At 36.9% G+C, this 13781-nt stretch overlaps 1 protein-coding gene across 1 annotated transcript; it reads left to right on the top strand.

The window, feature by feature from the left end:
* The first annotated feature begins 5135 nt into the window (after positions 1 to 5135).
* Positions 5136 to 6930, top strand: LOC145636540 (FBD-associated F-box protein At3g49020-like). The gene is made up of 4 exons (XM_081688123.1): positions 5136 to 5160; positions 5270 to 5890; positions 6133 to 6278; positions 6559 to 6930. Exons 1-4 carry the CDS (start codon positions 5136 to 5138, stop codon positions 6928 to 6930), a joined length of 1164 nt encoding a protein of 387 aa, XP_081544249.1.
* The last annotated feature ends 6851 nt before the right edge of the window (positions 6931 to 13781 follow it).

The raw sequence follows: 13781 nt of genomic DNA, 5'->3' as shown, positions 1-13781 counted from the left end.
ATAATGTACTATGTACATGTGATTCAACTTGTGTGATTAATTGATTATTAAAACACTACCCGGTTAAAATTATACAATCCAAGATTCCAAACTCGTCAACGATTAATTGTTATGTTAAAATCTATATCTATACTAATATATTAAAAGTTTTAGTAAAAACGTCTTATGCCACGTCACTCAATATTGCTTCATATAAAAACGTCTTATGCCACGTCACTCAATATTGACAAGGGGATTTGAACACCCAAGCCCTTATAAGAAGGATGGTTATTTAACTATCAAAGCTTCTTATAAACTATGTTATAAACTTTCCTCAAAAAAAAAAAAAAAAACTATGTTATAAACATGAAAATAAATGTATATAAATATATAATTGATAATCATAACGTACAGTCTAATTAAAAAAAAAACATAAAAATAACAAATACATATAATCGGAAAATAATATTGCTAATATTATGTAACTATCTTTTAATAAGATACTTTTTTTTTAGGGGATCTTTTAATAAGATACTTAAGTTTGCATCATAAGTAATAATAAAAAGAGAATATTTTTTTGGGAAAAAATTAACTTAATTAATTTTTTTGGTACAATTTATTTATTTTTATTTTTTATTCATGTAAAGTGGACATTGTTTGAAGTATATTAGTTAAAGTATCATTACTGATGTGTCCTTTAGTATATAGTTATTGATGATTATGATTGATGGATTCAATACATCTCTCCTATGACATCAATGACCCTATTTACTCCAAAAATAATTACCTAAAAGTCTATTAATGTATGGTTGGTGCACCCAGGTGCACCATGCGCATGGTGCACCCGGAAAGAACATTAGGTATATTTAAAAGATCGAGAACATGGGCGAAAAAAAGAACATTATAGATATTTATAAAGAACATGAACATAATATGTTCTTTAAATTTGATTAATATGTTCTTTGAGTTTGAACTATATGTTCTTTATATTATACAATATGTTCTTTAATGTATGTACATTAAAAAAAAAAAAAAAAAAAAAAAAAAAAAAAAATCAATTACCCGAGTAACTAGAAAAAAGAACATGTTCTTTACTGTATTATCATGTTCTTTTTGTAAAGACTTTATGTTATTTGGTTAGAGGTGATCAAAGTTAGACCGACCCGGCTTGATTTTGGACCGGTTTTGGGCAAAAAAATTTCACCCCCAAATTTGGTCGAACCCGGCCCGTAAATTTAAATTTTTGGGCGGGTTTGGGATTGCGTTATTATGCATTTTAGTTGATTTTTTATACTCAACACGAAAAGCCCGCACGGCCGGACCATTTTGGGCAGGTTTGGGCACAAAAACTTCAACCCAAAACTTGGCCCGACTCGAGAAGTGAACTAATTTTTTAACCTTGGCCCGGTCTGCCCAATGATCACCTATATCTTTGTTAAACATGGACATGTTCTTTTTTGTCAAATATAATGTTCTTTTTCAAACACGTTTAATCACCTAAATAACCATGAAAAATAACATGTTCTTCTTGTAAAGACTTTATGTTCTTTGTAATGTCATGTTCTTGTCAAACACAAACATGTTCTTTTGTCAAACACAGGTACACTACTAGAAAACTGTTGTTTTCCGACGGAAAAAATCCCTCGAAAACACCTTTATTTCCGTCGGAAAACCCGTTTCCGACGGAATTTCGTCGGAAACCGTCGTCGGAACACCCTTCGTAGGAAAATCGACCTTTTCCGACGAAATTTCCGTCGGAAACACTTTTCCGACGGAATCTTTTTGTCGCAAGTGATTTTCAGCCACTAGGAAAGTCCGTCGGAAATTTCCGACGGACACAAATTCGTCGGAAAATTCCGACGGAATTTCCGTCGGAAACTGATTTATAGAATTTAAAAAAAAACGCCGCGCCACCACCGGCGCGGCGCATCACCACCTCAAAACACCACAAGCCCTTAACTAACCCTAAGCCTAGACCGTCACTCCCCAAACTAACTAAGATCCAGCCACCACCAGTCCACCACCACCGAACCCTAACCCAGAACCACCCAAATCAGCCACCGTCACCGAACCCTAGCCCAGAACCACCCAAATTAGCCACTACCATCGAACCCTAACCCAGAACCACCCAAATTAGCCACCATCACCGAAGCCTAGCCCAGAACCACCCAAATTAGCCACTATCACCGAACCCTAACCCAGAACCACCCAAATCACCCACCACCTTAACCGACCCCTCAACCCGAAACCCGAAAAAAAAAATGAAAAATTAAGATAAAATACAGAAAAAAAAAAACTAAAAACAAAAGATTAAAACTTTGTAGATCTACTACACTTACCACAACAATTCGACACAATCAACCAAATTTAGTCTTGAATTTGGGTATATAAGGTCAAGTTCGACCATTAAAACGCTAGATCTAGCATTTTCATGGTCGAACTTGACCTTAAAACCATGAATTTCCTCCTTAAACCATGAATTTGCTCCTTAAAATCACGAATTTGCTCCTTAAAACCACGAATTTGTTCCTTAAAACCATTAATTTGCTCAGAGAAGAGGAGGACGAAGCGAGAAGAGAGGACTGAGAAAAGAGGATCAGAGTAGAAAGAGAAGACGAGGAGAAGAGGAGATAGAGAACACCGAGAAAAGAGGAGAGAGAAAGAGAAGAAGATGAGGAGAGGAGAGAGAATGAAAAGGAGTAGGAGAAAGATAAAGGGGGCGGAACGAGTTTAAATGAAATGGGGTGTTTTAGGGTTTTGTTTTTTTTTTTTTTTTTTTTAATTAGACTCCGACGGAATTCCCGTCGTCAATCACCGACGGAAATTAATTCTCCGTCGGAAAGTACATATTTTCCGACGGATTTTTATTCCGTCGGAGATTTCCGACGGAATTTAAAAATCCGTCGGAAATCTCCGATGGAATGAAAATTCGTCGGAAAATATGTACTTTCCGACGGAATTAGGTGTCCGTCGGAACAATTCCGTCAGAAATGGCCCTATTTCTAGTAGTGGTATGTTTTTTTTCAAAGACTAGCATGTTCATTTTTTTTTGCCCATGTTCTTTAAAATATGTCTAATGTTCTTTCCGGGTGCACCATGCGCATGGTGCACCCGGGTGCACTATACTATTTTCAAAAAGTGGTGTATAAACAAAAAAAAAAACAAACAAACAAAAAAAATATTAAAGGCTTGTTTGGCATCATTTTTGGTTTTTAGTTTCCTGTTTTTTTGAAAACTAAAAACCAAAAACAGGAAACAAGAAAAAGGTGTTTCCACTTTTTTGTTGTCAGTTTTCAAAATTATTATGATTTTAATAAGTTTAAATAATTTTTTATTCAATATGTGACATATATTATATATTTTTATACAACAAAAAACCAAAAAACAGAAAACCACAACAATGCCAAACGAACCCTAAAAGTTTTGCTCTTGCCTTTGAATATAAAAAGCTACTCCGTAGTAAAATATTCTTGGTCGACTTCTGTGTTCTGTTCATCTATAAAATACAGTACTACTGTAAAAGTTGGATGGTTTTCTGTTCGTCAGTTCTTTCTTGGGTTGCTTACAAGCATTAATCTAGGTATGATCACATAAAATAACACTTTCCCTTTAAATTGCTTTAATAGTTGAGTTAATTTCAATTTCTAGGGTTTCTATTTCGATTAATTGCTTTTTTGATTCCATACTAGATAACGTCAAGCTGATTTGTCCCATTATGAAATGTCTCGGCTTTTCTTATTGTCAACTGTTTAGTTTACTTGGGACTTTTAATTTGTTGAAAGATATGAATTCTTGTAATTTCATAATCTCATGTTGCTTTTTATTTATTTGTTTGCTACTGGAGTTGAATTCAAGGGTTTTGTCAAATTGATGGTTATTTTTGTTTATAATGTTGTTTATTCAAGGATTTTGTCAAATTGAGTGGTTGTTTTCTTGCTACTTTCATTGTACATTATACTTCATATTTCACAAAGTTGATAAACATGGAAATTGTGGAAATTGTAGCAAGGCGAGGCATTGTTGCGGTGGTCTAAGAGGGCCATGGCCCCTGTGGTGTTTCGCCGTACTGGCTGCTCTAAAGTCTAGTTGTTTTCCAATGATGGCCGTATATGTTTATTAGACCCCCCCCCCCTTCACTCAAAAATTGCCTGATAGTAGTATCCTTGTGTTGTGTTGATTAAGTGCACTATGATGAGTATGACCCCATGATCAAATTTTTACTTAATGCAACTACAAATTTCCAATCATATATGGTGGAATCCACTTCAAAGGTTAATGGCACTGAAAAATAGAATTTTATTTCAAATTATGTTATAATCTCTGTTTAGTGGGAGCATAATTCAGTCTATCTTGCACAAGCAAAAAGAACAGAAACTTACACGGGTTACTAGGTTAGATGTTGACTCAGTTATTCGAGTATTATCCGAAATTCTAGATTACTAGCATCAATAACATGTGAGAGTGAGAGGTCTCTCTCTAGTAGATTGAGAAAACGGAATGTAAGGTTTTCTCAGTAGTTTGGTTTTCTCAGTAGTTTGGCTTTTAGGGAACTGGTTGTTGATTCATTAAACTTGTTTAGAGCTGATAGAAAATATATACGAAGTACGTATCTAGAATCTTAATGAGGGTGGTTCTTAGCATGTGTAAGATGCAGTGAGCAGTCACACATGACCCTTAGGTGAACACTAACTTTTTTATGTGGTTGATAACAATATAATATCGTGTGGTCAACCACCATGAGGTTTACTCAATCAGTTACGGGGATTACTGGTTAAAGTTATAAGAGTTACTTTGTTAGTAATATAGAGGTTATTCTATATTACTGGTTACAGGGATTACTGGTTAAAGTTATAAGAGTTACATTGTTAGTAATATAGAGGTTATTCTATCAGCGTTGTAGGAATTACTTTGTTATTCAAGGGTTAGCAATCATTAATTACATGATATTCGATAGTTCAGATTATTATACATGGAAATTCAATTGCTATATATGTACTATTATTATTCTCTCTATGATTTATTTTAAAAACTAACTAAATTAGGACATCCAATACTGTTTTGATGTACAGTAACCAGAAGAAAGAAGAATGTTACCCTAGGTAATTTTTGGCTGGTGGAAATTTGCTGACTATTTGGCATAATTAAGTCATTTCTCAATGGCATATGCTCAAACATATGAAGGTAATTTAAAAATTATCAATTACAATTGTTACCTCTATTATTTGACATGGAGCTCTAGAAGTTTTATACTATTTCTGTCCTTTTTTAATCGAGAGATTTTATCTTTCAGAAATCTATCCACAGAATCGTATTTGTAAGCTTCCAAAAAGTGCAATACATAGGATCATGGAATGCTTGCCCTTGCAAAATGCTGCTAGGATGAGTATACTGTCCGCCGAGTGGAGAGAATATTGGCGAACAATACCTGCTCTTGTGTTTGATGATCCAAGATATGATGACGTATGTAAAACTCTCCTGCAACACAATGGTCCCATTGTCAAATTCGTTCTTAAAACGCCATATATTACTTTGATGAATGCTATACTATTTATTTCGACGAATGACCTCAGGGAATTCAGTATGATCAAAATGATGGGTAATCCTCTTGAATTGCCTTCTTACATTTTCTCTTGTGCCAATTTGACTAAGTTGACGCTTGGTAGATGCAAGTTTAAACTTCCTCGTTCTTTCAATGGTTTTCAGCATTTAGTCAGCATAGATTTTGAGAACGTGTTATGTCCTGACCTTGGAAGCTTTGTTGCCAAATGCCCGCTTCTTGAGAAGTTAAGTTTAAGAGACATCGAATTAGGTTCAAATACATCTTTTAAGCTAGATTTTAATATGCCTAAGCTCAAGTACTTTACTATATCCGGCATGATATTCGATTCCATTAGTCTTGATGGATGTCAAGGTATCTTGTCGATCTCTGTCAGTTAACAAAAATTTCTAAATGTTGATCCTAACAATGGAACAAAAGAACTACTCAAATTTCTAGAGCGCCACAGTAGAGTGGAAAGCCTCTGTTTCAACAAATATTTTATTAAGGTCAGTCTTATTAACTATTCCATCCTTAAATTTACAATCTTTTTTCAAGGTTTTCTAGTCTGAATATTCATTCTTGAATACATTGTGGACCAAAGTTTCTGGTTAAAGGTGGTGCATTAGAAGAGCTTCCTGCCTCCTTTATTCATGTGAAAGATCTGCAGCTGATAAGTATTGATTCCGACACCGAACATTCCTTTGCTCTTGGTATAATTCAAAGCTGTCCTAATGTTGAAAGGCTTAGGCTTCATCTTTCGGTATGTTTTGAGTACTATGCATGACTAGAGTAGTATATATGTTTCTTATGTGCTCGATCATGGCATACAAGTATTTGATTTTTAGTTAGTCACATTGTTGAAGGAAGTATGAAAATATCGACAATTGAAATAATTGGAAGCCCATAGAGTACATTTAAGCTCGTGTTTAACGATTGTGACTCTCATTATAATGAGATATTTTAGGTTCAAATGACAAATATGATCCATTTTACGTCACCTTGAAAATTGCAGTAATTTTGCATTTTACACTTGATTTCAGGCAACAGATGATCAGATGACCCTTGCAGAAACTACACTACGCTTCTGTCCTTACTTATACATTTCCTACGAATTTCTCCAACTCCGTACCATTTATGCCAGATTACACACTAGATCATTTGCACAATGCAAGATGATTTGGTATCTAATTGCTTGTGCTCCTATGTTGGAGGTGCTTAACCTTGAGATTTATGGAATATTCACTGCGTATGACAAGATGAAGTGGTCAAGAAAATTGAGGCAGCTCAACGAGGCATCTTCTTACGTTGTAATTATGACCTTAATGTCTAGGAAAGTTGATGAAGATGACAGCTCTTGTTATTCAGATTCTGATGAAGGTACAGGTTCCGATTCAGATTTTTCAGATTTTTGATTTCAAATGATGAGGAAAGGCATCAATGAGTTTTAATATTGGTTAAATAATTAGAATTAAGTATACAAATGGTTATCAGTCTTTTGCCATTTATGACCTTTTGGTGATTGCATTTTATTTTATTTTTCACCTTTTAATGATTTTTTTTTAATCAATTTAACTCACCCAAAACTCCAAAACCAATCTAACAATGAAGCAGACTTTGAGCTACCTTTGACTACTTCCCATGTCTCATATACCTACACTGATCTAACTAAAAATAACCCCGGAGAAGACCTTTTGTGTGTGGGACAACCACTGGACCAAGTATATCTTGTGACCATGAACCCTTGATACATGTCATGGAGATGCAATTAGAGTCTACGCTACTACCAATCTCGGATCCCCCAGCTTTGGTGGCGACATTGCAAATTCCCAATGAGTTTAAACGCCTCTTGCGTTTTATTAGCCAAGCATATATGTCATCGTTAACTTCTATCCCAGTTTCAATGGAAGATAATTTATAGAATTTGGCTCTGGATTCATTACCTATCACATTTATGGTGTGGAATGTTCAAGGTGCGAGGAGTCGTAATTTTATTTCTTCTCTTTGTGATTTAGTGCGTGCAAACCAACCAAGCGTCTTAGCTCTTGTTGAGACTCACATGGGAGGACCAAGCAATTAAAATCGCTTCATTGTTGGGATATTCTTGTCACACAAGGGTGGATGCGGTAGGCTTTAGCTGTGGTATTTAGGTGTACTGGAAAAGTCCAATTGTGCACCATAAACAGTATATCATGATGGAAATTTTGAGGGTTGGCACAATACTGTGGTATTTCACAGCGGTATATGTAAGCCCGGATCCTGCTCAAAGGGTTGAAATATGGGAAGAACTCAAATCTTTTGCGGCAAAATCACAATCATCCGTGGCTTATAGCGGGTGACTTCAATGTCACTCCCTTCCCATCCGAAAGGAATAGCTCGTGTCATGAAACAAACAGGAGACCAACTCAATATAATTCTAGGATTGAAGACATGGACCTTCTTGAGATGGAAATTTCGGGTGCAGCTCACACATGGGCGAGTGGTTTAACCCTTGAGACTCGTCAAAATGGCAAATTAGACAGGGCCCTATGCAACGAAAATTAGGCTCTTCGGTTTGAAAAGGCCTTTATGAAACTTCTCACCGCAATTCTCTCATATCATTAATCATCACCCTCTGTTCAAATCTCCAAATGGTTGTTCCATTGCAAGCTTTACATCAACCGCTCAGGTTCCAAGCAACATGGTTTTCTCATGAACATTTTTGTGACCTTGTTTCTCCCAATTGGGATTCCAATAGCTTTCGCATGCCTGCTTTAGCCAAAATTTCTAATGATCTTCAAATTTGGAACTAACATATATGTCTTAAGTAATATCTTTAAACACAAACGAACTCTTATTGCTCGATTGGGAGGTATCCAAAAATCTCTTGTGGTTAAGGTTGGCAAAGGCGTGCTGAAATTGGAGGAGCGGCTAAGAAGAGCGAGAGCTTAATGTTATTCTTGATAGGGAAGGTATCAAAAATCCCGGGTAGATTGGAATACCACATTTTTTTTTTTACTTGAGTACCATTGTCAGGAAGAATAAAATACTTGCAAAAAAAATTCGGAAGGTTAGGACAAATGTGAGATTCAGAATCATATAGTTGAATATTTTACAATACTTTTCACAAAAGAAGGCGAACCGAATGATTATGATGTACCTCAAGACGTCTTCCCTGAACTCTTAAATTACGATTGGAACTTGCTTACAAAACCTTACTCGAAATTTGAGATTAATGAAGTGATTAAGGAGATGGGGGATCTCAAAGCTCTTGGGCCGGATGGTTTTCAAGCTCTCTTTTATCTAAAAACTTGGAACTTGGTATCTCCTACAGTTTACAATTGTCTACTTCCCATTCTTGAAGGGAAAGGCATACCTTCGGATTTCAATGAAACCTTTATTGCTCTTTTACCAAAGGTAGGTCAACCCGAATTAGCCTCACAATTTCGATCGATTGGTTTATGTAATGTAGCTTACAAGATTGCTACTAAGTTGATAATTAATCGGTTGAAGCTTGTGTTATCAAATTTGATCTCAAATACGCAAGCAAGCTTTGTGCTAGGGCGTCAAATCACTGACAATATTGTAATCATGCAAGAGGTTCTTTATACTATGAGGAAGAAACAAGGTGCTAAGGGTTATATGATGGATATCAAGATCGACTTTGAAAAAGCCTATAATGGACTGTTGGTCATTCATACGTGACACTCTTGTTCAAATGAATTTGCAAATTACAATGGTTGATCTCATCATGGAGTGCATCACCACCGCTTCTCTTCGTGTCTTGTGGAATAGAGAACACAGCCATCTCAAAAGTTTAAACTAAATAGGGGGGATCTGTCAAGGCGACCCTTTATCACCCTACTTGTTTGTTTTGTGTATGGAGCGCCTCTATCAGTGTATTGTTTTTGGAGTCCAATGTTAACCAGGTTGAACTTGTCCGCACATGCTTGGTTCGATTATGTGATGCTTTAGGCCAGAAAGTGAGTCTACGTAAGTGACGTGTGTTCTTCTTAAAAAATATTTCTTTTTCGGATCAAGAAGAAATCGGAGTAGCCTTGGGAATGGAGGTAATATAATCGTAGACTTCGGTATGTATCTTGAAATGCCTACCCTCACTATTAAGGTCACCAAAGATACTTTCAGCCACCTTTGTGAAAAAATAGACCATCGGCTTGGTGGATGGAAGTCCAACTATTTATCTCTAGCTAGCCATATAACATTATTGGCAAAATCCACGCTATTTACAATGTCCTTTTACTCTATGCAATCAGCAAAAATACCTCGTTCTATTTGTGAAGACATTGACAAAAAAACCAGAAGGTTTATTGGGGTGGTAGTGAGGATAGATACAAGGAAGGTGAATCTCCTCTCTTGGGAGATGTTGCAACGTCCAAAAGAGCTAGGTGGTACGGTGTGGGTTTGGTCTTGTCTAAATAGGCTAATGCAACCTTTCTTACCAAGCCAAATGAGTTTAAATCGAGCCAAACACCCTTTGGTCACGAGTTCTTAGAGCTAAATATTGTAGGGTTCATTGTGATGTTGACATGTTCGAGTCTAAGCAAGGAAGTTCGAATGTATGGGTAGGAATCACAAGAAATGCGCAAGTCTTGAGCAAAGGTATGAGGACTGCTATAGGTAATGGGCCGCAAACTTTGTTTTGGGATCACTTGTGGGCTACTGATAGACCCCTTAGTGATCTTGCTATTGCTCCTTTCCCTGATGAGCAAGCTCGTTCTACGGTGGAGAAGATGTGGGTGGCTAATCAGGGGTGGAAGTGGAACATATTCGCTTCTTTTCTTGACCCGGATACACTCAAATTAATTCAACATCATGAGCTTTGTGTTGATCCTAATATAGGTGATTTAATTTATTGGAAGGGAGACTCTAAGAGTCGATTTACTATCAAATCGATTCTTATTATTATGAGGCATGAAACTGATTTTCTTGATGAAGAGTGTTGGAATTTAATTTGGAAAAGCCCCCTTACGGCAGCGTATCCGAGCCTTTTATGGCTAGCATGCCATGATTACTTGCTTGGAAATTTAAATCGCTTTAAAAGACATCTTGTAGATGACCCTAAGTGCTTTATTTGTGGCCATACCGAGAAAACCTCTTTGCATATCCTTCGAGAGTGCCCTGCTGCGCAAGGCGTGTGTGGCGTATTGTTTTAACTCATGATTTGCCTCATGACTTCTTCAATAAGCCCCTGAAGGAGTGGCTAACGCACAACTTGAAAGAGTCAGGTAATATAGATGACCAAGCACTACTAGAAAACAGCCCATTTCCGACGGAAAAAATTCGTCGAAAACACTCTGAAATCCGTCGGAATCAGGGTTTCCGACGAAATTTCCGTCGGAACGAGTTGTCGCAAAAGGCTTCGTAGGAAAAAAGGTATTTTCCGTCGGAAATTCCGTCAATAGGGATTTTCTGGCACTAGCAAAGTACATCGGAAATTTACGACGGAATTGAATTCCGTCGTAAATTTTCGACGGGAATTCCGTCGGAAAACTATTTCATGAAATTAAAAAAAAAAACACAAAGCGCCACCACCGGCACGGCGTGTCACCACCTCCAACCACCCAAAATGACACTGTTAACCCCACCCCCAGCCAACTAACCGAACCCCACCCACCTCCTACCCCTAACCTAACCAGACCCACCACCGTAAACCACCCCACCTAACCTAACCAGACCCACCACCGTAACCCACCTCACCTAACCTAACCAGACCCACCACCGTAATCCACCCCGCCTAACCAGAACCACCACCTTTAGTCCTTAACCCACCCCACCTAACCATCCCAAACTGAACCCAATTCTAAAACCACCCACCACGGCCCACCTAAACCAGATCTAAACCCACCCATTACAGTTCACCTAAACCTAACCCCCCACACCATGGACCACCTAAACCCGACCCACCCACCACCACCACCACCACAATTTCCTGACATAAACCACACACGAGTCCACCATCATAAAATTAAAAAAAAATCGCAAAAACGAAAAATTAGAAGAAAAAAAACAGCATACCTTGAATTTCATCATCAAAACCCCAAAATTGGCTTGATTTTGGGTTTTAAAGGTCAAATTCGACCATAAAAACTCTAGATCTAGAGTATTCATGGTCGAATTTGACATGAAAAACCTTACTGTGTTAAAAAAAAAATTAAACCCTGCCTCGAGTTTAATGTTCATATGTGCGTGAAGAGAAGAAAGGGGAAAGGGTGAAGAAGGGGCAAAGCATTGCAATAAACCGCAGAAGGGTGAAGAAGGGGCGAAGAAGAAGAGGAGCAGAATGAACCGCAGAAAAATGGAAAGAAAGGAAAAATGAAAAGGGGCGGAGAAGAAAAGAGGAGGAGGGAGAAGGAGAATAGGAAGAATAAGGGGAGGAAAGAGAACAGGAGAGAGGACAGTGAAAAGGAGGTCGAAAGAAGGAGAAGGAAGAAAAAGAAAGATAAGCGGCGCAACAGAAGGGGTAGTTTTAGGGTTTTGTCCACTTTTAAAAAAGTTTTATTTTTTAAAAACAATATGTTCCGACGGAAATTTCCGTCGCAAATTTCCGGCGGATTTAAAATTCCGTCGGAAATGTTACTTTACGACGGAAAAATCCGTCGGAAATGTTACTTTACGACGGAAAAATCCGTCGGAAAGTACATATATTCCGACGGATTTATATTCCGTCGGAAATTTAGAATTTTCCGACGGAATTATGGGTCCGTCGAAACCCGTCCGTCGGAATTAGGCTGTTTTCTAGTAGTGAAGGGTGGCCGACTTTGTTTGGTATTATAGCTTGGCGGGTATAGAGATGGAGGAACTGCTATGTCTTTAATAGGAGTGGATTACATAGGTGCATTTATTCGCATCCGAGTTGATGAAGCCTTTTGTAGTATGCAAGACCAAGATATCAATGTGTAGGGAATAATTTCAAGCCTTTAAAATCCCACTAGCTTGAACCCCACTGTGATCATACACTAAAGTACGGTGGCGTCCAAAAGGGAAGAAGATAGAGCAAAAGAGTCGCCAACAAGTTTTTAAGGAACTTGTAAACCGTTCACGAGGTGAAGGTTACACCCCTTAACGATCCAAGAGATCGTCAACTTCATAAGGTCATGAACCAAATAAGGGTTCGGGGATTATGGTACAAATCCAACCTAAAAGAGATTGAACCTGCCCTAATAATAGGCCTCTACTTTATTCTGCTCGTATTCATGTGCGCTTTCTGATTAACATACAATCAATAGGAATTAACCCTAAACCTGTTTAATCTATGTTGGTTGAACATTAATGCACAAACAAACTATTATTGGCGATCACTTGAATTATAATCACAATTAACCCTAACAAGATTATTAATTATCTTATTAAGCGTGGTTGCAAGTACCAATTCCCTTTAACATGCAATAAAGGTGATCAAGCAATAAAATAAATAATATGTATCAAGCAACATAATAAATAATCAACATCATTAATAATAATAATAATCATAATCATAATCATAGCAATCATAATCATGTTAAAGCATAGCAAGATCCTAGGCATGATACTAACAAGATTAATAACAAACCCTAGCATGTCACTAAACAATAAAAATCAAAGCTTTAGCCCTAACATGATACTAACAATCATAAATATTAGGAAGAGAATAAAAGGCATCATAGCAATCATATTTAATATTAAAATTACCCTAGACATGATACTAGGAACATCATAACAACAATATAAACATGATTTCTACATCATAATATCAATAAATCAATTAAAGTACTTACTTTGATGCTTCGTACCTCTTTCTAATAACAAAATACACACGTTAGTAAGTTCAAGGAAAATAATAATCAAAGCAATCAAATTAAATAATTGAAAGAGAGATTTGGGACCAAACCCTCAGAAATTAAAACCTTTCACGTCTAGGGCGAAGGCAACTTCGAATATGGCTAGGTGTATCTAGATCTAATGAATGCGGAATTTTGTATTAAAAAGCAAGAAAGAATATTTATTCTAAAGAATTAATATATTGAAGATTAATGAATGAATGATGAATGAATGAATGAATTGATTGTAGATGAAGAGAATGAATGATTTGTGAATGAAGAGAGTTGATGAATGAAGAAGAGAATTGATGATTCTTAGTGAATGAAAACGGAGTTTTTGATACGATATTTATAGAGAAAATCATCCAAAAAAAGATAATTTAACAAAACAGAGTCTGAAGATCGCAAAAACACATTGGCGCCAGCCCTGGCTAATTGGCGCCAGCACCAGTGGCTAGCGCCAGGCGCCA

Source organism: Chenopodium album, chromosome 1, assembly GCF_948465745.1.
Source record: "Chenopodium album chromosome 1, dcCheAlbu1.1, whole genome shotgun sequence".
Lineage (NCBI taxonomy): Eukaryota > Viridiplantae > Streptophyta > Magnoliopsida > Caryophyllales > Amaranthaceae > Chenopodium > Chenopodium album.
The sequence above is the reverse complement of the archived record's forward strand: the minus strand, read 5'-3'. Positions and strand labels throughout refer to the sequence as shown.

Coding starts and splice junctions, on each gene's coding strand:
- LOC145636540 (XM_081688123.1), top strand. CDS start 5,136: ATGGCATATGCTCAAACATATGAAG. Junction 5,891..6,132: donor TAGTCTTGATGGATGTCAAG/GTATCTTGTCGA, acceptor TTCTGGTTAAAG/GTGGTGCATTAGAAGAGCTT. Junction 6,279..6,558: donor GGCTTAGGCTTCATCTTTCG/GTATGTTTTGAG, acceptor ACTTGATTTCAG/GCAACAGATGATCAGATGAC.